We start from the raw sequence: 23981 nt of genomic DNA on the forward strand, positions 1-23981 counted from the left end.
CCCATAGACGAAACCCACATTATTAAAATCTGTTCTATTCTGACTATATCATTCCAATGACAGGTTCATTTGCATGCATTTTCTTTATTCAAAAACAGTTCAAAAATAACAAAACATGGGTAAGTACGATACAATGCGTTTTAAATAAAAACCCAAATATAGACTGACACACCTGCCACCACTTTGTACAGTACATCAGTAGCCGACACAATGTTACACATAGTACAAGAAATTGTCCCACCAAGTGCAATCTTTCCAGCATTAAACATACATAGAATAAATATTCAAATTTAAATACAGTGTTAGATATGCTGTGTTTAAACGTTTACATTTTAATCATTTAGCAGACGCTCTTATTCAGTTGGTCATATATTTAAAACTAACATACACCGTCATGCTTCTTTAGTCATAATTTAGCACTGAGCAAGTGCCAGTTTGAGAAATGAGCAAAAAAATCCAATGCTGACCCATAAAAGCTGTTACAACAGGTAACTTGAAATTAAAGTACAGTACGTCAAAGAAAAGCAAACTGAAAACAGCATAGATGGTAAATGTACTTTTGTTATTAAATAAGCATTACCAACCATATAGAAATGGTCATTTAGAGTGCATGATAACGGAGTCTATGCTAACACAGTTAACATCACAACTTTTAGCTGAAATGTATTGAATCGTCCCTATTAAAGAGCATTCCGTGACAGGATCAACTTTGACCTGGTTCTGAATATTTATTTTAGCCTAGATCAAGCATCTCTTTCCCTTCGCTCCATGGTATCTATCGGTTTCAAGAGCAACCATCTGGGCTTATCAATTTAACACACAAACATTGAAATGGAGAATTTAAGTGATCCCTCCCCCCCTTCCGCAGCTGTCAAACAGAGAAGAACACTTCCTGAGGTATATTCTCAGTACATCATCTAAGACAATGGATATATCCTCCTTATGCTGCCCATCAAATAAGGCAATTCTGCAGGTAGTTGAAACAGAACACATTGTTACGATAGCGGTTACAAATATGGCCATTTTTGGTCAATTACAAAAGTCTTTAAAAGCAATAGGCTTCCTGTCCTCAATATAGACTGTGCACCACAAACCATGAGTATAGTGTAAAAACAACAGCAAAGAGTTCCAGTATAGACATACTAACATCAAGGTGTTTGGACACTGACAACAAACACACGGTAAGGTGAGGTGACATCATTCCTTATGTGGAAGGTCCAGAGCAGCACCACACCTAGACTTTCCCAACTTATAGGATACACTACAGGTAAACAGCAGTAAGGAGAGCCTTTTTTTCTTCTTCCCAGCAATGTTGACTCCTATCACCAGTGGGAGGGGGATATGGCATGTACGATGTAGATGTGCGTGATTCTGCCATTCCCTCCTTTCTTTTCCAGTGCTTTGAGTTCCTCTGCTTCTTCAGTTGCCCCTAAGCCAGGGTTTCCTAAACTCGATTCTGGCCCCCGGGTGGATGTTTTGGTTTTTGCCCTAGCACTACACAGCTGATTCAAATAATCAACTAATCATCAAGCCTTGATCATTTGAATCTGCTGTGTAGTGCTAGGGCAAAAACCAAAACGTGTACCCCCTGGGGTCCCGAGGACCGAGTTAGGGAAATGCGGCCCTAGACACTGCTCTATGGTCCATTTTCACATTTTCCCCATATTGGTTGAGATTAGAATTTGGAGCAGTTGAGCTGATCCTAGATCTGTGCCTAAAAGCAACTTCTACCCAGAGTTCCTCTGCTCACTGGCTGCCCTTCGGTTCTGTATGGCATTAAGGAAGAACTCATACCAGAAGAAGGTGAAGCCCGTGGAGACAGCTGCTTTCACTAGGCTGGGAGATAGGCCTTTGAGAAAGCCCCGGAGACCCTCCTCTCTGGCGATCTGGGACACACAGTCTACAAAGCCACCATACTTCCGCACCTGCACACAGTAAGCAGAAACAACACACTTCAATGTCATGTAGATGGATGCCCCGTATGACAGCCATCTTCGCTCTAATATAAGACCTGCTGTCGGGCACATGACTGAATGAGACAATGTAATAAGATGTCTACCGTACCTGTCCAAAGTGGACTCTGGCTTCTTCAAACCCTCCCACCTGCAGTCTCTTTTTGATGAGGTCTAAGGGGTAGGTCATTGTCTTGCTGATGACTCCAGCACAGCTTCCACATACCAAGCTTCTGAGGTTGCCTACAATAGAAAGGAAACAAGCAGTAATGTTCAGGTAGTTTCTAGGCCACTATCCTTCAAAGTCATGTATTTGTGTTCAGTCAGTGGTACTGGGCACTATCCAGGCCCTAGTTACAAAGTTAGTTTCCTGTTTGCTAGCCAAGCCGAGGTTATATTCTAGTTTCTAGGCCCTATACTCTTAACAGTCATTGCTATGTGTACAGTGTGGTGTATTTAAACAGTGTCATGTTATCAAAGGCATGACCATCCCTACACTGGTCACTGACCTCCGACGTTGCTGTCCTTGGGCGGTGGTCCCATGAGGTTCTTGAGGACCTTGTAGAAGAAGAACTGCAGGCCTGCGTAGGGGAACACTGCCACCAGTGTTGGACCCAGGCCACGGTAGAACCCCAGGGCCCCCTCAGTGCGGTACATGGTGGACACAGCATGTCTCAGGCTGCCATACACCTATGTTACAGATGATGCCTGTGGTTAGCTAATAGCTATCAGTAGCACAAGCCAAAGATTCAATGATAACACTTCAACAAAGCCAAAGTGTGGATTGCAGTCACTCCTTGTCCATAGACTGCCTTCAAGGTAAGGAAACAAATATCTAATTAAAGATGTTACATTTTTCTAAATTATCCTTTTAAGGGGTTAAGTAGTTTGACAGTTCATTATTATACCTAGTTTACTATAAATTTATATTTAGTTTATAAATAATAAATTACTGGTTGAAATTGTGTGGTTGTCGTTTTGGTGCTTGGCAAATTATGGGTTGCAGAGTTAATGGACTATTACTGCTTTTGATAATGGTACAATAAAGCTAATGCTTTTCGATAGATTCATACTGTATGTTTTTCTTTGTCTCTCACCTTGGGCTCTCCCTGAGCTGCGAAGCGTGTTCGCAGTGTGTCTAGTGGCTGGCAGGCTACAGTGGCAGAGCAGGCGGCCAGACCGCCACACACAAAGTGCACCCCTGCTGTCTGGCTGTCATATGCGGTGCTCTTGTGGGTCATCTCAGTCAGGAACTCAAAGCTGGCAAACTATGGAGGGATGAAAATACAGCCTTAAAGCACAGATGAAAACACAAAATTCAGACAACAGTGGCAAGTTATACAGCACAGCCATGAATGGAGACCACAGGGATAAAAACAAGAGAGAGAGAAAAAAAAAAGTGAGGCACATGACTATATATTATAATCTATCAACCCACTACCATGTGAGAGATGCTATTGAGGCGTTACAGGGCAAAGGCTAGCTAGGGACACAGAGTTGAGTCAGAAAACAACTCATTCAACCACAACACTGTGTGACATACAACAGGGCATTCTGACAGGAAAAATGCCCCAGTGTATGTTCCCTACCTGTACTGCCCCGAAGCAGACAGAGAGGAGCTGGGCGGGGACATGTCCTTTCCAGAAGGCAGGCAGCCCCTCCTCTGCCAGGATACAACGAGATGCCTGGAACAGACCCCAATACTTCCCTTCAGGGTGCCTTGATGATACGCGCTCTATCTGCAACTGTGTACGCAAGGAGGGGTGTGTAGTGTCAGACAGGGGAAAGAGGACATTCTGCTGTAGACATTCTTGTGTAGAACTAAATACACATATGCACATGCACACACACACAGTTGTAAGTCATTCCCTAGCAAATGCTGAGCACATCATCAGTGTGTGTTGCCATGGCCACCAGTGTGTTGTGAGAAACTGGGCATGCCCAGTGGTGTCTGAGGTTCTGGGTGTGGTGCTGTGACTCTCATCAAAAGAATGCAGCACAACCAAACAATGGTTAGTAGCAATGAAACAAACTTCTTCAGGACAAAAAAGCTTGATTTCAGTGAGTGTCACAACACTGAGCTTTTGGTTCGAGACATAAAAGCCTGGGCAGCGGTTATCATGCACAAATAACCAAGTTGTATGTTTACCATAGTTTATTATTATATTATTATTACCAGAACCACTAGGGTTTGGCCACAAAAACAGTGCATTTGGAATGTATTCAGACCCCATTTCTATATGACTTGAAATTGAGCTCAGGTGCCTCCTGTTTCCATTGATCATCCTTGAGATGTTTCTACAACTTGGAGTCCACCTGTGGTAGATTCAATTGATTGGACATGATTTGGAAAGGCACACACCTGTCTATATAAGGTCCCACAGTTGACAGTGCATTTCAGAGCAAAAACCAAGCTATGATGTTGAAGGAATTGGCCATAGAGCTCTGAGACATGATTGTGATGAGGCACAGATCTGGGGAAGGGTACCAAAACATTTCTGCAGCATAGAAGGTCCTCAATCATTCTTAAATGGAAGAAGTTTGAAACCACCAAGACTCTTCCTAGAGCTGGCCGCCCAGCCAGACTGAGCAATAGGGGGAGAAGGACCTTGTTGGACCCGATGGTCACTCTGACAAAGCTCTCGAGTTCCTCTGTGGAGATGAGAGAGTGTTCCAGAAGGACAACCATCTCTGCAGCTCTCCACCAATCAGGCTTTTACAGTAGATTGGCCAGACGGAAGCCACTATGAAAGCTCGCTTGGAATTTGCCAAAAGGCACCTAAAGACACTCGGACCATGAGAAACAATATGCTCTGGTCTGATGAAACCAAGATTGAACTCTTTGGCATGAATGCCAAGCGTCACGTCTGGAGGAAACCTGGCACCATCCCTACTGTGAAGCATGGTGGTGGCAGCATCATGCTGTGAGGATGTTTTTAAGCAGCAGGGACTGGGAGACTAGTTAGGATCAAGGCAAAGATGACCGTAACAAAGTACAGAGAGATCCTTGATGAAAACCTGGTCCAGACTGCTCAGGACCTCAGACTGCGGCGAAGGTTCACCTTCCAAAAGGACAACGACCCCAAGCACACAGCCAAGACCACACAGGAGTGGCTTCGGGACAAGTCTCTGAATGTCCTTGAGTGGCCCAGCCAGAGCCTGAACTTGAACCCAATCGAACATATCTGGAGAGACCTGGAAATAGCTGTGCAGCAACGCTCCCCATCCAACCTGACAACTCTTGAGAGGATCTGCAGCGAAGGGAGAAACTCCCCCAAATACAGGTGTGCCAAGCTTGTAGCATCATTTCCAAGAAGACGCAAGGCTGTAATCGCTGCCAAGGGTGCTTCAACAAAGCCCTGAGTAAAGGTTCTGAATACTTGTGTAAATGTGATATTGCAGTTTTGTATTTTATAAATTAGCTAATGTCTAAAAACCTGTTTTTGCTTTGTCTTTATGGGGTATTGTTTGTGGATTAAGGGAAACCACTATATAATACATTTTAGAATAAGGCAATAATGTTACAAAATGTGGAATAAGTAATGGGGTCTGAATACTTTCTGAAGGCACTGTAGTTCCAACTTACATTATGTTGCATTTAATTGTGTAGTAAATTAGGGTCCAAAGTGGCCATGCAACTAAAACATGCACCACAATAATATCCATCTGATGCTTACTGTACCTGGAATCTTATCTTGATAACATCCAGGGGGCTGATCAGGGCTCGGGTCACCATACCTGCGGCTGACCCAGACAGGGCTGCATCTTCTGGGGCTGGAGCAGCGCCCTTAGACCCTGGGTCATAGCCCACCATGATGACTCCACGGCAGCCTCACCAGAGGACCTCAGGTCTGGGGAGAGAACATGTTATACAGCACAGGAGGTTGATGGCACCTTAATTGGGGAGGACGGGCTTGTGGTAATGGCTGGAGCGAAGTCAGTGGAATGGTAGTCAATACATCAAACACATGGTTTGATGCCATTCCATTTGCACCGTTCCAGACATTATTATGAGCCATCCTCCCCTCAGCAGCCTCCACTGTATACAGGGTGACTAGTAGTTTCTCTGAGAGACAGTCACTGTAAATATGGATAGACTATTGTGATTCACGATTCAGTATGTTGCTATTTTTATTGGAAGCTAATTCTGTATCACTTATTTGTGCATCACTGCCACTAGAGATAGTTAGTAGCTGTATAAAAGAGTCATCAGGCAAATTCCACTGATCAATCATGTGATGGAAGTTGACTGTGCTGATGTTGACATGACACCTGCATCTAGCTGACAGCTACAGTAACTTACTGTTGTTGAGTTGCCTAACTAGCTAACTAACTACCAAGTTATTGATCAGCCCTTCCTCCTAATCAGACACATGTGGAGATCACACACGTTGACTGCAATTGATGATCACGTCCTATTCTTCGGTACATTAGTTGCAGTGATTATTCATAGTAAATACAGTAGGCATTAACGTTCTTCAAAAAATACCATAGAGGACAGGACCTTGGCATAACTATGAGGTTAGCTAGCGTAGCCACTCAATCTGGTTTACTTCAATCTAGCTCGCAATTTATAGCTAAAATGTGTAGAACTGTCGACTCACTTTTATGTGCTGCTCTTCCATGGACATGTGTGAAAGAATAGTTAGTGAAGGACTGATAAGGCTACATGTACTTCTTCTTTTCATACAATTTAGCTTACTCAAACCAATCTGGAGACTGGAGAATGGTGCAAATCGAACCAATCCGCATGGAGGGATGGATCACGTGACCCTGCAATCCCAGTTGCACTACATGTGTTCCCCTTATGACACGAGATGTCACTGTTAAGTAACCAGTTTCAACATTCAGTACTGTATCACAGCGTCTGCATAGTTTCAGGTAAAGTATATTGTACAAAAGTCATCAAACAAATAAAAACAAGACAGCCTAAGGTTGATGCTCTACAACAATATTGTTAAAGGTCCAATAATATTGATTTACTGCACAATTATCTGTTTTATTGACTGTAGAATTTTTTTTTTTAAATAGTCTGACCAAGACTCATTATATTGAAACAATCACATTGTTAAAGTACATTAGGACAATAAAATCAGAGCTGAAAGTCTTTGAATCCCAAGGTCATATAGATGTGACGTTTATTATAATCATTACAGAGTCAACGCTGGTGAGAAAGAGCCAACAAAGTAGACATTGTTCTGTCTCAATATAGTGTGGACGGAGGTGGTTGAGACCTGAAGACTTACGTTATTTCCCAGAGTGCCTTTAGATCAGTGGGCTAAGGTGGTATTGAGCCATGCAGATGAACCTGGTTGAATACCTGGTCGCTCACACATACAGTGGGGAGAACAAGTATTTGATACACTGCCGATTTTGCAGGTTTTCCTACTTCAAGTATGTAGAGGTCTGTATTTTTTATCACAGGTACACTTCAACTGTGAGAGACGGAATCTAAAACAAAAATCCAGAAAAATCACATTGTATGATTTTTAAGTAATTAATTAGCATTTTATTGCATGACTTAAGTATTTGATACATCAGAAAAGCAGAACTTGGTATTTGGTACAGAAACCTTCGTTTGCAATTAGAGGTCATACGTTTCCTGTAGTTCTTGACCAGGTTTGCAAACACTGCAGCAGGGATTTTGGCCCACTCCTCCATAGAGACCTTCTCTAGACCCTTCAGGTTTCAGGGCTGTCACTGGGCAATATGGACTTTCAGCTCCCTCCAAAGATTTTCTATTGTGTTCAGGTCTGGAGACTGGCTAGGCCACTCCAGGACCTTGAGATGCTTCTTACGGAAACACTCCTTAGTTGCCCTGGCTGTGTGTTTCGGGTCGTTGTCATGCTGGAAGACCCAGCCACGACCCATCTTCAATGCTCTTACTGAGGGAAGGTGGTTGTTGGCCAAGATCTCGCGATACATGGCCCCATCCATCCTCCCCTCAATACGGTGCAGTCATCCTTTCCCCTTTGCAGAAAAGCATGCCCAAAGAATGATGTTTCCACCTCCATGCTTCACAGTTGGGATGGTGTTCTTGGGGTTGTACTCATCCTTCTTCTTCCTCCAAACACGGTGAGTGGAGTTTAGACAAAAAAGCTCTATTTTTGTCTCATCAGACCACATGACCTTCTCCCATTCCTCCTCTGGATCATCCAGATGGTCATTGGCAAACTTCAGACGGGCCTGGACATGCGCTGGCTTGAGCAGGGGAACCTTGCGTGAGCTGCAGGATTTTAATCCATGACGGCGTAGTGTGTTACTAATGGTTTTCTTTGAGACTGTGGTCCCAGCTCTCTTCAGGTCATTGACCAGGTCCTGCCGTGTAGTTCTGGGCTGATCCCTCACCTTCCTCATGATCATTGATGCCCCACGAGGTGAGATCTTGCATGGAGCCCCAGACAGAGGGTGATTGACCGTCATCTTGAACTTCTTCCATTTTCCAACAGTTGTTGCCTTCACAACAAGCTGCTTGCCTATTGTCCTGTAGCCCATCCCAGCCTTGTGCATTTCTACAATTTTATCCCTGATGTCCTTACACAGCTCTCTGGTCTTGGCCATTGTGGAACGGTTGGAGTCTGTTTGAGTGTGTGGACAGGTGTCTTTTATACAGGTAACGAGTTCAAACAGGTGCAGTTAATACAGGTAATGAGTGGAGAACAGGAGGCTTCTTAAAGAAAAACTAACAGGTCTGTGAGAGACGGAATTCTTACTGTTTGGTAGGTGATCAAATACTTATGTCATGCAATAAAATGCAAATTAATTACTTAAATCATCCAATGTGATTTTATGGATTTCTGTTTTAGATTCCGTCTCTCACAGTTGAAGTGTACCTACGATAAAAATGACAGACCTCTACATGCCTTGTAAGTAGGAAACACTGCAGATTTTGCAGGTTATCAAGTACTTGTTCTCCCCACTGTATGTGCAAGTCCAAGACCATATAGAAATGAAAAACACCCCTTGGCAAGATAACCATAGTCTATAATACTACATATACTGTAGACTCTATATGAACATAATGCCATGTTGATGATAATTCATTGTCCTGTTAAATGCTGAAGGTCAGTGTATTGTGTCTGTGCCAGTGTTTGGTCTGTTCTCCTTGCCCCCTGCAGTGTCCAAACGAGATAAGCAGGAACTCGTGTAATCCATTGTGGCCCAAAGTTTATGTCCAGCCTGGCCCCAGCTGTGCTCACACACACACACACAAGACCTCATAGTTTGACCAATTTGACTTCAGATTCTGCCGTTTGTCCACATTTCTCCAAACGTCAAACATTTTGAAGTTACTCCAAATGTCAAATTTCGAGGTGTTTTGGACACCACAGGTTGATCCTCTCCTGTCACAAGTTTAGGCATTCATTTTGAATGGTTAAGTTAAGGGTTAAGGTTTGGAATAGGGTAAAAAAAAATCAAAGGAGTGCCTATACTTGGCTTTGAACACACCCTCGGAGCTGAAGTTCGTGGCTTAGGGTTAAAACAAAAACAACCCCACGGTTAAGTTTAGGCCTTCATTCTGAATGGTTAAGGTTTGGGAAAGGGTTAAAACAAAAACAACCCCACGGTTAAGTTTAGGCCTTCATTCTGAATGGTTAAGGTTTGGGAAAGGGTTAAAACAAAAACATTTAAAACAAGTGTCTGTCACTGGGACTGAACATATAACCTTCAGAGCTGGAGCTCGCAGTTTACACCCATCTGCCACCCCGGTCCACAACGCTCACTGTTGCCCTTAATGGCCAGTTTTGGGTACCTGGACGGATGTCGGATGTCAAAGTGGATCATGAGCGACCTGGCTGCACACACACACATACATACATACATACATACATACACTCAAGCAAGCACAACCAAACACATATACACACATCCTGCCAGGCCCCAGCTGTGCTCACACACACACACACTGAGGCATGATGGATGGGGATGCAGATGAACAAAACCCCCACTGGTTGTAGATGGATAAGAACAGAGGGATGAATTAAGCAGCAGCAAGACGGTTGAAAAATAGTGGTGAAGTTATATTTTACTAGAAACAGTGGCTATATATTATTCATGTAAAAGTAAAAAAAAATGTATGTACCAATTCCAGATTGCTCCTGTAATGGAGAATACATTGGTTGTGGTTTAGCATTCAACTTCACCTGTCCAAGGAAAACTACCATAGTAGGTTCATCAGTTGGATAAATCAGTATCCCCGATGGACACTTTTAACCAATATGAGTCTGAAAGGAAAATATCCCATGGTGATATTGGATTTTTTTTGATGTGGTGTACAGTATTCACAGAGGGGTTAAAATGTTATTCTACATTGGTTTTACCTTCAGTTTAATCCATGCATTTACATAACTCTACTTCATTACACTGCTAGAAAGACCTGGATGCGTTTTTAGCAGTGATGGTTTGAGAGGCTGACCAAAACACGTGTGAGTGAAGATCCTATCCTGTAGACAAGTGTGACAGTATTTTAATACTGAGCCGAAAACAACATAGGTGCTGCTGTACGACTGTTTTAATCTGGATTAGTGTTTCTCTCTCTAGCCAGGACTCTAATAATCCGATTATTCAGAGTTCGCTTGGCGCTTCTTCAAGGGGGAGAAAATGATGGAGACGCGAAGCAAGGGCTCCTCGGTTATATGGCGGTGTCTCGGCGCATACCGTTACTGTTCATGCTGGTTAAGGCGATCTGCACTTCTGAAGTGAGGCTATCCGTGCTATTAAATCGATTGGAAGTTTTTTCTACGTCATGCAAGGCAAATCGAACGCGTCCCTATGCAAAACGTGAGCAAAGTTATTTTAACAGGGTTTCTATTCTAGTCAGTCCACTGCAGTGCATCCCTGTGCAGTATTCGGACATATATAATGCTGCGCTCTGCTCTGCAGTCAGACTGCGGCTTTGACAGAGTTTTGAGAGCGAAATCGAAAGACAACTGAATTTAATGAGAGTGACTTGGGTCTTTTTCCATACCTGTCAATCAACGGGGATAGCGGTATCGACTATAGCCTTCATTGTCGTTTTGATGGTGTTCAGGTGAGTAGCCCTAAATTCGAGTGGGTAGGCTATGTTTTGACATCGCCAAAGATATTGAAATAAATATATGTTTTATCAACAAAATATAGGCCTTTGTTTAGCAGTTATTTAGCCTACATGGCTGAGCCCTGAAATTGGACTTGAATTAGCCCATATTGAAGTTTGATCATGTTTACATTTTCCATGTAGGCCTGTAGACTTTTGAATAACAAAAACTAATTAGAAATTACATTTATACCTATGGGTGTCATGGGAATAATAACCAAAACCAAAACACAATATGTCTGATGCAACCGGTGGATAAACACTCATCAACCACTTTTGTGTGTAGCCTTATGCCCTAATGTCAGGACATCTTTATTGTTCTCCAGGATAATCCCATCAGATTATTTGTCTGATGTAGGAATAGGATGCCCATCAATTAGACATAATTCGTTTAATCCAGACTAGTTAGATTTCTCTGCCTGCCTGCCCTCCTGCCAGGGCCCCACATTAAGAGGCCTACACAGGCATGCACAGGTCAGGTAAGGACACCCATCTACACACTCCCCCATAATTACAAAGTAAAAACATGCTTTACATTTTCTGGGCACATTTTTTGATGAAGAAATACATAAATACTGTATCTCATTTAAATAGTATTCACACCCCTGAGTCAATACATGTTAGAATCACATTTGGCAGCGATTAAATCTTTGCAAACCAGGATTGTACAATATTTGTGCACATTATTCTTTAAAAATTCTTCAAGCTCTGTTAAATTGGTTGTTGATCATTGCTAGACAGCCATAGATTTTTAAGACGATTTAAGGTCAAAACTGTAACTAGGCCACTCAGAAACATTCAATGTCGTCTTGGTAAGAAGCTCCAGTGTATATTTGGCCTTGGGTTTTAGGTTATTATCCTGCTGAAAGGTGAATTTGTCTTCCAGTGTCTGGTGGAAAGCAGACTGAACCAGGTTTTCCTCTAGGATTTTGCCTGTGCTTAGCTCTATTCTGTTGTTGTTTTTTTTATCCTAAAAAAGTTCTTGCCAATGACAAAAAGTTCTTGCCAATGACAAGTATACCCATAACATGATGCAGCCACCATCATGCTTGAAAATATGAAGAGTGGTACTCAGTGATGTGTTCTATTGGATTTTCCCCAAACATAACGCTTTGTATTCAGGACATAAAGTACATTTCTTTGCCATATTTTTTGGCAGTTTTACTTTGGAGCCTTATTGCAAAGAGAATGCATGTTTTGAAATATTTTTATTCTGTACAGGCTTCTTTCTTTTCACTATGTCATTTAGGTTAGTATTGTGGAGTAACTACAATGTTGTTGATCCATCTTCAGTTTTCTCCTATCACAGCCATTAAACTCTGTAATGGTTTTAAAGTCACCATTGGCCTCATGGTGAAATCCCTGAGCGGTTTTCTTCCTCTCCGGCAACTGAGTTCAGAAAGACGCCGTATCTTTGTAGTGAGTGGGTGTAGTAGTACACCATCCAAAGTGTAACTTCCCCATGCTCAAATAAATATTACATTTCAGCTTTTTTTCTTCTTCTTCCCATCTGCCAATACGTGCCCTTCTTTACTAGGCATTGGAAAACCACCCTGGTCTTTGTGGTTGAATATGTGTTTGACATTCAATGCTCAACTGAGGGACCTTACAGATCATTTTATTTTATGTGGGGTACAGAGATGAGATAGTCAGAAAAAAATCACGTCAAACATTATTGCACACAGAGTGAGTCCATGCAACTTATTAAGTGACTTGTTAAGCACATTTTTACTCCTGAATTTATTTAGGCTTACCATAACAAAGGGCTTGAATACTTATTGACTCAAGACATTTCAGATTTAAATGTTTTATTAATTCGTAAACATTTATAAAATATAATTCCATTTGGACATTATGGGGTATAGTGTGTAGGCCAACGACAAAACAGTCTCAATATAAAATCCATTTTGAATTCAGGCTGTAACACCTCAAGATGTAGAAGAAGGTAAGGTGTGTGAATACTTCCTGAAGGCTCTGTACATGACAAAGTACGGAACAGATAGACGAGGACATGAAATAACATTGTATATACAGTATACACACAACAAAAATACTATTTACACACTATTATTACATACTCATATTCTTATATACAGTTCAATTAGATCTTTAGAAAGAGGAGAGGAAGCTGTGATACAATATATATATATATATATATATTTTAATCTGTTTTTTAAAGCTATACTTGCTTTTTGATGAGTAACCTCTGGTGGCAGTGCATTCCACGATGACATGGCTCTGAGTGTTGGTGAGAAGACATAATAATACATCAGACATAATATACTGTAAAACTGACATATTGTATCGGTCTCCCAATGGAAGCCACAGCAGAGCAGTCAGGGATGGAGTCCCGATATGTTTGCTATAATTTTCTCTGAAGGTAGGCTGGAATGGATTTGTGTTTACTGCAGCAAAGTAAATATAAGGTCCAGCAAACAACAGGAATAGATACAGCCCTGGACACATAATAATAACAGACATAATGACCAGCAGACCTTTTCAGCAAATCGTCCTATTTTCATTCATCACCTTTATGACAACACCCCATCAGACAATTTGATTGGTAAATGTGTCCCTAGAATGACCTCATCATCAATCTCTGTGCCAATGATGTTCCAAGATGAGACGATCAATGTGTTTGACCCGGTAGTAACAGGAGGATGGGTGGATTTCAGCAAGATTTTGGAATAGGTTTAATCTGAAACATCTGGACACAGAGTTGAGGGGAGGAGATGAGGGAGCAAGCTGCCCAGTAAGTATGCCAGAGGTGGCCTAGCTGCTTTGGTCTCTGTAAACTCATCGAAGTTAGTCCTCTTACATTACTTCTCCTGAAATCAACTATTCACCTTGGTCTCCTATCTCTTCCCATGGACAGTCACCCATAGAGGACAGTAGTCAACTTTTCACCTTGGTCTCCTATCTCTTCCCATGGACAGTCACCCATAGAGGACAATAGTCAACTTTTCACCTTGGTCTCCCATCTCTTCCCATGGACAGTCACCCATAGAGGACAATAGTCAACTTTTCACCTTGGTCTCCTATCTCTTCCCATGGACAGTCACCCATAGAGGACAGTAGTCAACTTTTCACCTTGGTCTCCTATCTCTTCCCATGGACAGTCACCCATAGAGGACAGTAGTCAACTTTTCACCTTGGTCTCCTATCTCTTCCCATGGACAGTCACCCATAGAGGACAGTAGTCAACTTTTCACCTTGGTCTCCTATCTCTTCCCATGGACAGTCACCCATAGAGGACAGTAGTCAACTTTTCACCTTGGTCTCCTATCTCTTCCCATGGACAGTCACCCATAGAGGACAATAGTCAACTTTTCACCTTGGTCTCCTATCTCTTCCCATGGACAGTCACCCATAGAGGACAATAGTCAACTTTTCACCTTGGTCTCCTATCTCTTCCCATGGACTTTTCAGTGGACATAGAGGACAATAGTCAACTTTTCACCTTGGTCTCCTATCTCTTCCCATGGACAGTCACCCATAGAGGACAATAGTCAACTTTTCACCTTGGTCTCCCATCTCTTCCCATGGACAGTCACCCATAGAGGACAATAGTCAACTTTTCACCTTGGTCTCCTATCTCTTCCCATGGACAGTCACCCATAGAGGACAGTAGTCAACTTTTCAGTCTCCTATCTCTTCCCATGGACAGTCACCCATAGAGGACAGTAGTCAACTTTTCACCTTGGTCTCCTATCTCTTCCCATGGACAGTCACCCATAGAGGACAATAGTCAACTTTTCACCTTGGTCTCCTATCTCTTCCCATGGACAGTCACCCATAGAGGACAGTAGTCAACTTTTCACCTTGGTCTCCTATCTCTTCCCATGGACAGTCACCCATAGAGGACAGTAGTCAACTTTTTATCTCTTCCCATGGACAGTCACCTTAGTCTTTTCACCTTGGTCTCCCATCTCTTCCCATGGACAGTCACCCATAGAGGACAATAGTCAACTTTTCACCTTGGTCTCCTATCTCTTCCCATGGACAGTCACCCATAGAGGACAGTAGTCAACTTTTCACCTTGGTCTCCTATCTCTTCCCATGGACAGTCACCCATAGAGGACAGTAGTCAACTTTTCACCTTGGTCTCCTATCTCTTCCCATGGACAGTCACCCATAGAGGACAGTAGTCAACTTTTCACCTTGGTCTCCTATATCTTCCCATCTATCTCTTCCCATGGACAGTCACCCATAGAGGACAGTAGTCAACTTTTCACCTTGGTCTCCTATCTCTTCCCATGGACAGTCACCCATAGAGGACAGTAGTCAACTTTTCACCTTGGTCTCCTATCTCTTCCCATGGACAGTCACCCATAGAGGACAGTAGTCAACTTTTCACCTTGGTCTCCTATCTCTTCCCATGGACAGTCACCCATAGAGGACAATAGTCAACTTTTCACCTTGGTCTCCTATCTCTTCCCATGGACAGTCACCCATAGTCAACTTTTCACCTTGGACATGGACAGTCACCCAGGACAATAGTCAACTTTTCACCTTGGTCTCCCATCTCTTCCCATGGACAGTCACCCATAGAGGACAATAGTCAACTTTTCACCTTGGTCTCCTATCTCTTCCCATGGACAGTCACCCATAGAGGACAGTAGTCAACTTTTCACCTTGGTCTCCTATCTCTTCCCATGGACAGTCACCCTAGAGGACAGTAGTCTTTTCACCTTGGTCTCCTATCTCTTCCCATGGACAGTCACCCATAGAGGACAGTAGTCAACTTTTCACCTTGGTCTCCTATCTCTTCCCATGGACAGTCACCCATAGAGGACAGTAGTCAACTTTTCACCTTGGTCTCCTATCTCTTCCCATGGACAGTCACCCATAGAGGACAATAGTCAACTTTTCACCTTGGTCTCCTATCTCTTCCCATGGACAGTCACCCATAGAGGACAATAGTCAACTTTTCACCTTGGTCTCCTATCTCTTCCCATGGACAGTCACCCATAGAGGACAGTAGTCAACTTTTCACCTTGGTCTCCCATCTCTTCCCATGGACAGTCACCCATAGAGGACAATAGTCAACTTTTCACCTTGGTCTCCTATCTCTTCCCATGGACAGTCACCCATAGAGGACAGTAGTCAACTTTTCACCTTGGTCTCCTATCTCTTCCCATGGACAGTCACCCATAGAGGACAGTAGTCAACTTTTCACCTTGGTCTCCTATCTCTTCCCATGGACAGTCACCCATAGAGGACAGTAGTCAACTTTTCACCTTGGTCTCCTATCTCTTCCCATGGACAGTCACCCATAGAGGACAGTAGTCAACTTTTCACCTTGGTCTCCTATCTCTTCCCATGGACAGTCACCCATAGAGGACAATAGTCAACTTTTCACCTTGGTCTCCCATCTCTTCCCATGGACAGTCACCCATAGAGGACAGTAGTCAACTTTTCACCTTGGTCTCCCATCTCTTCCCATGGACAGTCACCCATAGAGGACAGTAGTCAACTATTCACCCTGGTCTCCTGTCCTTGTTCAACACACCACATCGATACAGTATGCATAGCGTTCTAATCCATGTGACCATTTTCTCACACGATACTGCAGAAACAGTGCTGTTACACATTGACTGTGGCTAACCAGGAGTAGGTGAGAATTGCAGATAACCTTGACAGACGATGGCTGTCAGAGAGTTGCAGTAGGCCTATAGATCCAGCCTGTACACAAACGTAATACTACTCATACCAACTAAAAATAGTACATGTTTTCGTTAATGTATTAATTATGTATCTTCTTATAATGATGAATAAAGAATTGAAGCATGCATTCTTTTTAGTCAGTATGGCTAACTCACTACCCACAGAATTCCATGGACCCATATCAGTGCCTGTGGCTGCAGTTTCAGTTTCTACTAAACCTGTCCACCAAGGAGTATGTCTGAAATGCTTCCAAACGTTTGCTGACTCAAGGATTTCGAAGGAAGAGAGTTTTGACTATCCCTGTCAGTGTGGATTGATCTAGATTGACTGTGAAGTCAAAATTGATTAAGATAATGCCATTGGTATCTGTTATAGATTAGACCCATGTCTAGGCTCTCACATCAGCCTGATTGTATACAGTGGTTCAGTATGAAAGGCCAAAGGTTCTCAATCTCAATTGGTTCTATCCTGATTCCTCTTTTCCTCTGTCCTTGTCTCCTTCTCAAAGCACATTAGAGCAGGATATATGTATTTTTTCAAGGGGATAGGTCAGCTATCATTTCCAATCCCCTTTTTATATATATAGACTACCGTTCAAAAGTTTGGGGTCACTTAGAAATGTCCTTGTTTTTTAAAGAAAAGCACATGTTTTGTCCATTAAAATAACATCAAATTGATAAGAAATACAGTGTAGACATTGTTAATGTTGTAAATGACCATAGTAGCTAGAAACGGCTGACTTTTCATGGAATGTTTATATGGCTTTTTTTTGCAACTCTGCCTAGAAGGCCAGCATCCCGGAGTCACCTCTTCACTGTTGACGTTGAGACTGGTGTTTTGCAGGTACTATTTAATGAAGCTGCCAGTTGAGGACTTGTGAGGCGTCTGTTTCTCAAACTAGACACTCTAATGTACTTGTCCTCTTGCTCAGTTGTGCACTGGGGCCTCCCATTCCTATTTCTATTCTGGTTAGAGTCAGTCTGTGCTGTTCTGTGAAGGGAGTAGTACACAGCGTTGTAAGAGATCTTCAGTTTCTTGGCAATTTCTCACATGGAATAGCCTTCATTTCTCAGAACATTTAATAGACTGACGAGTTTCAGAAGAAAGGTCTTTGTTTCTGGCCATTTTGAGCCTGTAATCGAACTCACAAATGTTGATGCTCCAGATACTCAACTAGTCTAAAGAAGGCCAGTTTTATTGCTTTTTAATCAGAACAACAGTTTTCAGCTGTGCTAACATATTTGCAAAAGGGTTTTCTAATGATCAATTAGCCTTCTAAAATTATGAACTTGGATTAGCTAATACAACGTGCCATTGGAACACAGGAGTGATGGTTGCTGATAATGGGCCTCTGTACTCCTATGTAGATATTCCATTAAAAATCAGCCGTTTCCAGCTACCATAGTCATTTACAACATTAACAATGTCTACACTGCATTTCTGATCAATTTGATGTTATTTTAATGGACAAAAAATGGCTTTTCTTTCAAAAACAAGGACATTTCTAAGTGACCCAAAAAATGTATAACGGTAGTGTGTATTGTATTTATTATTATTATGCCCCTCCCCCATAGTTGGAGAACTAGTTGAAAAACATAACAATTCAAGCAGAAGATCTTATGTTCCTCTCCTTAAATCTTATCCTCCAATGGGTTTTGCAAAGGAAGTAAGGAGAGGGACCCGAGGAAACAAAGACATAATTGAGACTCACCCACTGCCAATATCAAAAGTAAAAGAGACAGAACCCAAATGATCCCATCGGCGGAGCAGCAAGAACTGTGTGATCTGGGACTGAGGACATCTGATATAGCTACAATATATAGAGCACATTCATAACCACTTTGATATGTATTATGGCACTATAATTGGTTTCCATTCAGCTTTGAATGTGGGACATTTGTTAGGATTTATCTGATGTAGTCTGACAAGCAGTGAAAAGGGTGGTTGGTCCGTAGAAAGAGAATGAATAGAACGGGCTTGGAACCGCGCTGATCTTGGCAATTTGACTGGTCAATCATTCTACTCATTCTAATTACAAGGTTAGAACCATATACATAAACCAGTTGTCCTATCTCTATGGTAGAACAGTCAATGTTTCAGATTTAAAGGAGAGGATCACGGTCCCTGTACTCAGGAGTGTCACTGGCCCAGACTTGATATGTTTAACAGAAATAGAAATAGGAAAGATTCTTCCAAATACCCTGGGTCTGGATTATGCGAGCTAAGTAGAGCTTTGCCTGATATTCATTTGTCAGTTATTATATTCTGAGCCCTTACTCAGCATGGTTACTCATTGGAACGCACACTGTCAACTGTCACAACTGTGCCACGGTGTGCTATGACAGTGTGTGTGCATGTACTTTGTGTGTGTGTGTTCAGCCAGTCAGTCACTGTGTAAGCCTATGTATGTGTGTGTAAGCATGCAATGTGTATGTGTGTCTGTCTGGCAGTGTGTATTCCCTGTGATTCACATCCTAAGTGACATACAGCTTTTAATATGGAGGATTAAAGATAATCCAGTCTGACATGTGACCCATGGTGATGATGGTAACTGTCTCGTTGGCATGTGACTCATGGTGATGATGGTAACTTTGTCCTCGTTGTCATGTGACTCACGGCGATGATGGTAACTTTGTCCTCGTTGGCATGTGACTCCTGGTGATGATGGTAACTGTCTCGTTGACATGTGACTCACGGTGAATGATGGTAACTTTGTCCTCGTTGGCATGTGACTCACGGCGATGATGGTAACTTTGTCCTCGTTGGCATGTGACTCACGGTGATGATGGTAACTTTGTCCTCGTTGGCATGTGACTCATGGTGATGATGTAACTGTCTCGTTGACATGTGACTCATGGTCACGGTGATGACTGGTGATGATGGTAACCTCGTTGGCATGTGACTCATGGTGATGATTTGTCCTCGTTGGCATGTGACTCATGGTGATGATGGTAACTTTGTCCTCTGGCATGTGACTCACGGTGAATGATGGTAACGTTGGCATGTGACTGGTGAATGATGGTAACTTTGTCCTCGTTGTCATGTGACTCATGGTGATGATGGTAACTTTGTCCTCGTTGGCATGTGACTCACGGTGATGATGGTAACTTTGTCCTCGTTGGCATGTGACTCACGGTGAATGATGGTAACTTTGTCCTCATTGGCATGTGACTCATGGTGATGATGGTAACTTTGTCCTCGTTGGCATGTGACTCATGGTGATGATGGTAACTTTGTCCTCGTGGCATGGCATGAATGATGACTTGGCATGTGACTCATGGTGAATGATGGTAACTTTGTTCTCGTTGGCATGTGACTCACGGTGAATGATGGTAACTTTGTCCTCGTTGGCATGTGACTCACGGTGAATGATGGTAACTTTGTCCTCGTTGGCATGTGACTCACGGTGAATGATGGTAACTTTGTCCTCGTTGGCATGTGACTCATGGTGAATGATAACGGTGAATGATAGGTAACTTTGTCCTCGTTGTCATGTGACTCATGGTGATAATGGTAACTTTGTCCTCGTTGGCATGTGACTCATGGTGAATGATGGTAACTTTGTCCTCGTTGGCATGTGACTCACGGTGAATGATGTAACTTTGTCCTCGTTGGCATGTGACTCACGGTGAATGATGGTAACTTTGTCCTCGTTGTCATGTGACTCATGGTGATAATGGTAACTTTGTCCTCGTTGGCATGTGACTCATGGTGATGATGGTAACTTTGTCCTCGTTGGCATGTGACTCATGGTGATGATGGTAACTTTGTCCTCGTTGGCATGTGACTCATGGTGAATGATGGTAACTTTGTCCTCGTTGGCATGTGACTCATGGTGAATGATGGTAACTTTGTCTCGTTGGCATGTGACTCACGGTGAATGATGGTAACTTTGTCCTCGTTGGCATGTGACTCACGGTGAATGATGGTAACTTTGTTCTCATGGTGATGATTGGCATGTGACTCACTTTGGTGAATGATGGTAACTTTGTCCTCGTTGGCATGTGACTCACGGTGATGATGGTAACTTTGTCCTCGTTGGCATGTGACTCACGGTGAATGATGGTAACTTTGTCCTCGTTGACATGTGACTCACGGTGAATGATGGTAACTTTGTCCTCGTTGGCATGTGACTCACGGTGAATGATGGTAACTTTGTCCTCGTTGGCATGTGACTCACGGTGAATGATGGTAACTTTGTCCTCATTGGCATGTGAGTCACGGTGAATGATGGTAACTTTGTCCTCGTTGGCATGTGACTCATGGTGATGATGGTAACTTTGTCCTCGTTGGCATGTGACTCATGGTGATGATGGTAACTTTGTCCTCGTTGGCATGTGACTCATGGTGAATGATGGTAACTTTGTCCTCGTTGGCATGTGACTCACGGTGAATGATGGTAACTTTGTCCTCGTTGGCATGTGACTCACGGTGAATGATGGTAACTTTGTCCTCGTTGGCATGTGACTCATGGTGATGATGGTAACTTTGTCCTCGTTGGCATGTGACTCATGGTGATGATGGTAACTTTGTCCTCGTTGGCATGTGACTCATGGTGATGATGGTAACTTTGTCCTCGTTGGCATGTGACTCATGGTGATGATGGTAGCTGCGTCCCTCATCGCACCCAATTTCCTACAAAGTGCATTATTTTTCCCCAGAGCCCTTTTCCCCAGTACTCCGTTTGGGACTCATATGAGGTTCAGCTCTTGAGTTAGCATTAGCATAGCATTAGCATCACCTTCTATTTCTAATCTCCCTATAAGACAATGATTGACACGTGGAGACAAGTAGGTGAAAGCTTGTTTCACTTTTACAGATTTTCCACTCCGACAGGACTCCCTGATTTCCCTAGGGAGAGTCCATTGAGTTGATTAGGCCTAATGTCAGCAGTGCACCAGGGGTGTGTCAAATGGCACCATTTTCCTTATACAGTGCACTACTTTTGACCAGAGCCCTATAGGCCCTGGTCAAAAGTAGTGCACTATATAGGGAAAAGGGCACCATTTAGGACACACTGCAGCACTCAGCGTTCTGGAAGGAAACCAGCTCTGTTTAATGACCACCCGCCCCTCTCTAGAATTTGCATAACCATAGCTGACTGGTTAAATTCATCTTTGACTCATTATGGCAAAATGTACGAGGCTCTTTCCTCGGCTGCAATGTGTCATCAGCTTAACAAACTGTTTGATGTGTGTGTGTGCTTTCAATAAACATGGTGTTCTATCGTAGCGGGCTGTCAATGTGTGTCTAGAGGCACTCGTCATCCTCCGCAGTGTTTGGAATGTCTATTTTCCTCTCTCTCTCTAAGACACACACACATACACACCCACAACACACAATCCGTGTGTAAACCTGTAATCTGACTGGGGTAATGGTCCATAATGAGAGATTAGGAGTGTCCGCCCTTGGACAACAGTGGGATTAAACCCTAAATTCGTTCACTGTCCTACTTCTCAGATTAATCCAGAAAGTGAAGGGACTCACCAATGTTGGAATCTCTCTCTTTCTCTCTCTGTAAGACACACACTCACACACGCGCAAGCATGCACGCAGACATGCACAAGTGCACACTCAAAACAGTTTGCTTCAGAAGGGAACAGCCCACCATGCCGCCTACCACCCACCCATATTCTATTTATATTTACATCCACAGTCAGGGCTGATGCTGCCTGACAGACCAGAGCAGTTCCCTCTTCACCTAGAGGGGAAGGAGGAAAGGAAAGGATAGAGGAGAGGAGAGGGTGAAAAGGAAAGGGAGGAGAGCGATGGGAAGAGGAGAGGAGGGATGGTGAGATGGGGAAAAAGGGATGGGAGAGAGGAGATGGTGAGAGGGAAAGGGAGGAGAGCGATGGGAAGAGAGGAGATGGTGAGAGGGAAAGGGAGGAGAGCGATGGGAAGAGAGGAGATGGTGAGAGGGAAAGGGAGGAGAGGGATGGGAAGAGAGGAGATGGTGAGAGGGAAAGGGAGGAGAGGGGGAAGAGAGGAGATGGTGAGAGGGAAAGGGAAGGGAGGAGAGGAGATGGTGAAGGGAGAGGAGATGGTGAGAGGGAAAGGGAGGAGAGGGATGGGAAGAGAGGAGATGGTGAGAGGAAAGGGAGAGAGATGGGATGGGAAGAGGATGGTGAGATGGTGAGAGAGAGGAGAGGAGGAGAGGGATGGGAAGAGAGGAGATGGTGAGAGGGAAAGGGAGGAGAGCGATGGGAAGAGAGGAGATGGTGAGAGGGAAAGGGAGGAGAGGGTGAGAAGAGAGGAGATGGTGAGAGGGAAAGGGGGATGGGAAGAGAGCAATGGGAAGAGAGGAGATGGTGAGAGGGAAAGGGAGGAGAGGGATGGGAAGAGAGGAGATGGTGAGAGAAAGAGGAAAGGGAGGAGAGGAGGGTGGGAAAAGGAAGAAGAGAGGATGGAGAAGAGGGAAAGGGAGGAGAGCAGGAAGAGAGGAAAGAAAAGAAACAAACAAAATGAGAGAGAAGAGGAAAGGGAGGAGAGGATGGAAGAGAGGAGATGGTGAGCCAGAGAAAGGGAGGGCACTCTAGTGTTTGATGGTGAAGGGGGGGAACAGTCTGTCTAGTGTTGAAGAGATGGTCGTAGTGTTGGATGGTGAGGGGGGGGGCAGTCTGTCAGTGTTGGATGGTGGAAAAGAAAAGAGTCAAACAGTGTTGAGATGGAGAAGGGGAACAGTCTGTCTAGTGTTGGAAGGGGCTGAACCTGAATGGTGAAGGGGGGGAAGCTGTCAGTTATCAGTCAGGGACAGGGCACTCTAGTGTTTGATGGTGTGGGGGAACAGTCTGTCTAGTGTTGAATGGTGGTGGGGAACAGTCTGTCTAGTGTTGAATGGTGTGGGGGGAACAGTCTGTCTAGTGTTGGATGGTGTGGGGGAACAGTCTGTCTAGTGTTGGATGGTGTGTGGGGGGAACAGTCTGTCTAGTGTTGGATGGTGTGGGGGAACAGTCTGTCTAGTGTTGATGGTGTGTGGGGGTAACAGTCTGTCTAGTGTTGGATGGTGTGGGGGGGGAACAGTCTGTCTAGTGTTGGTTGTCTAGTGTTGAATGTGGGGGGTAACAGTCTGTCTAGTGTTGGATGGTGTGGGGGGGGGACAGTCTGTCTAGTGTTGAATGGTGTGGGGGTAACAGTCTGTCTAGTGTTGGATGGTGTGGGGGGGGAACAGTCTGTCTAGTGTTGGATGGTGTGGGGGGAAACAGTCTGTCTAGTGTTGGATGGTGTGGGGGGGAACAGTCTGTCTGGTGTTTGATGGTGTGGGGGGAACAGTCTGTCAGTGTTGGATG

The 23981-nt window shown here is 43.7% G+C and overlaps 2 protein-coding genes across 2 annotated transcripts in view; one reads left to right on the forward strand and one right to left on the reverse strand.

The window, feature by feature from the left end:
• Positions 1 to 64: 64 nt before the first annotated feature.
• On the reverse strand, positions 65 to 6745 carry LOC118374243 (mitochondrial thiamine pyrophosphate carrier). Its single transcript, XM_052517765.1, has 7 exons — positions 6557 to 6745; positions 5635 to 5803; positions 3542 to 3697; positions 3050 to 3220; positions 2462 to 2642; positions 2065 to 2195; positions 65 to 1925 (listed from the first exon to the last, which is right to left on the reverse strand). Exons 2-7 carry the CDS (start codon positions 5764 to 5766, stop codon positions 1728 to 1730), a joined length of 969 nt encoding a protein of 322 aa, XP_052373725.1. The 5' UTR covers positions 5767 to 5803; positions 6557 to 6745; the 3' UTR covers positions 65 to 1727.
• Positions 6746 to 10695: 3950 nt separating this feature from the next.
• LOC127929667 (testis-expressed protein 2-like) overlaps positions 10696 to 23981 on the forward strand; it is a 30460-nt gene continuing 17174 nt past the window's right edge. The window contains exon 1 of the mRNA XM_052517738.1: positions 10696 to 10983. The gene's annotated coding sequence lies outside the window, so the exon portion shown is untranslated. The remainder of the gene's footprint in view (positions 10984 to 23981) is intronic.

Source organism: Oncorhynchus keta, unplaced genomic scaffold (assembly GCF_023373465.1).
Source record: "Oncorhynchus keta strain PuntledgeMale-10-30-2019 unplaced genomic scaffold, Oket_V2 Un_scaffold_9739_pilon_pilon, whole genome shotgun sequence".
In the NCBI taxonomy this organism is placed as follows: Eukaryota; Metazoa; Chordata; class Actinopteri; order Salmoniformes; family Salmonidae; genus Oncorhynchus; species Oncorhynchus keta.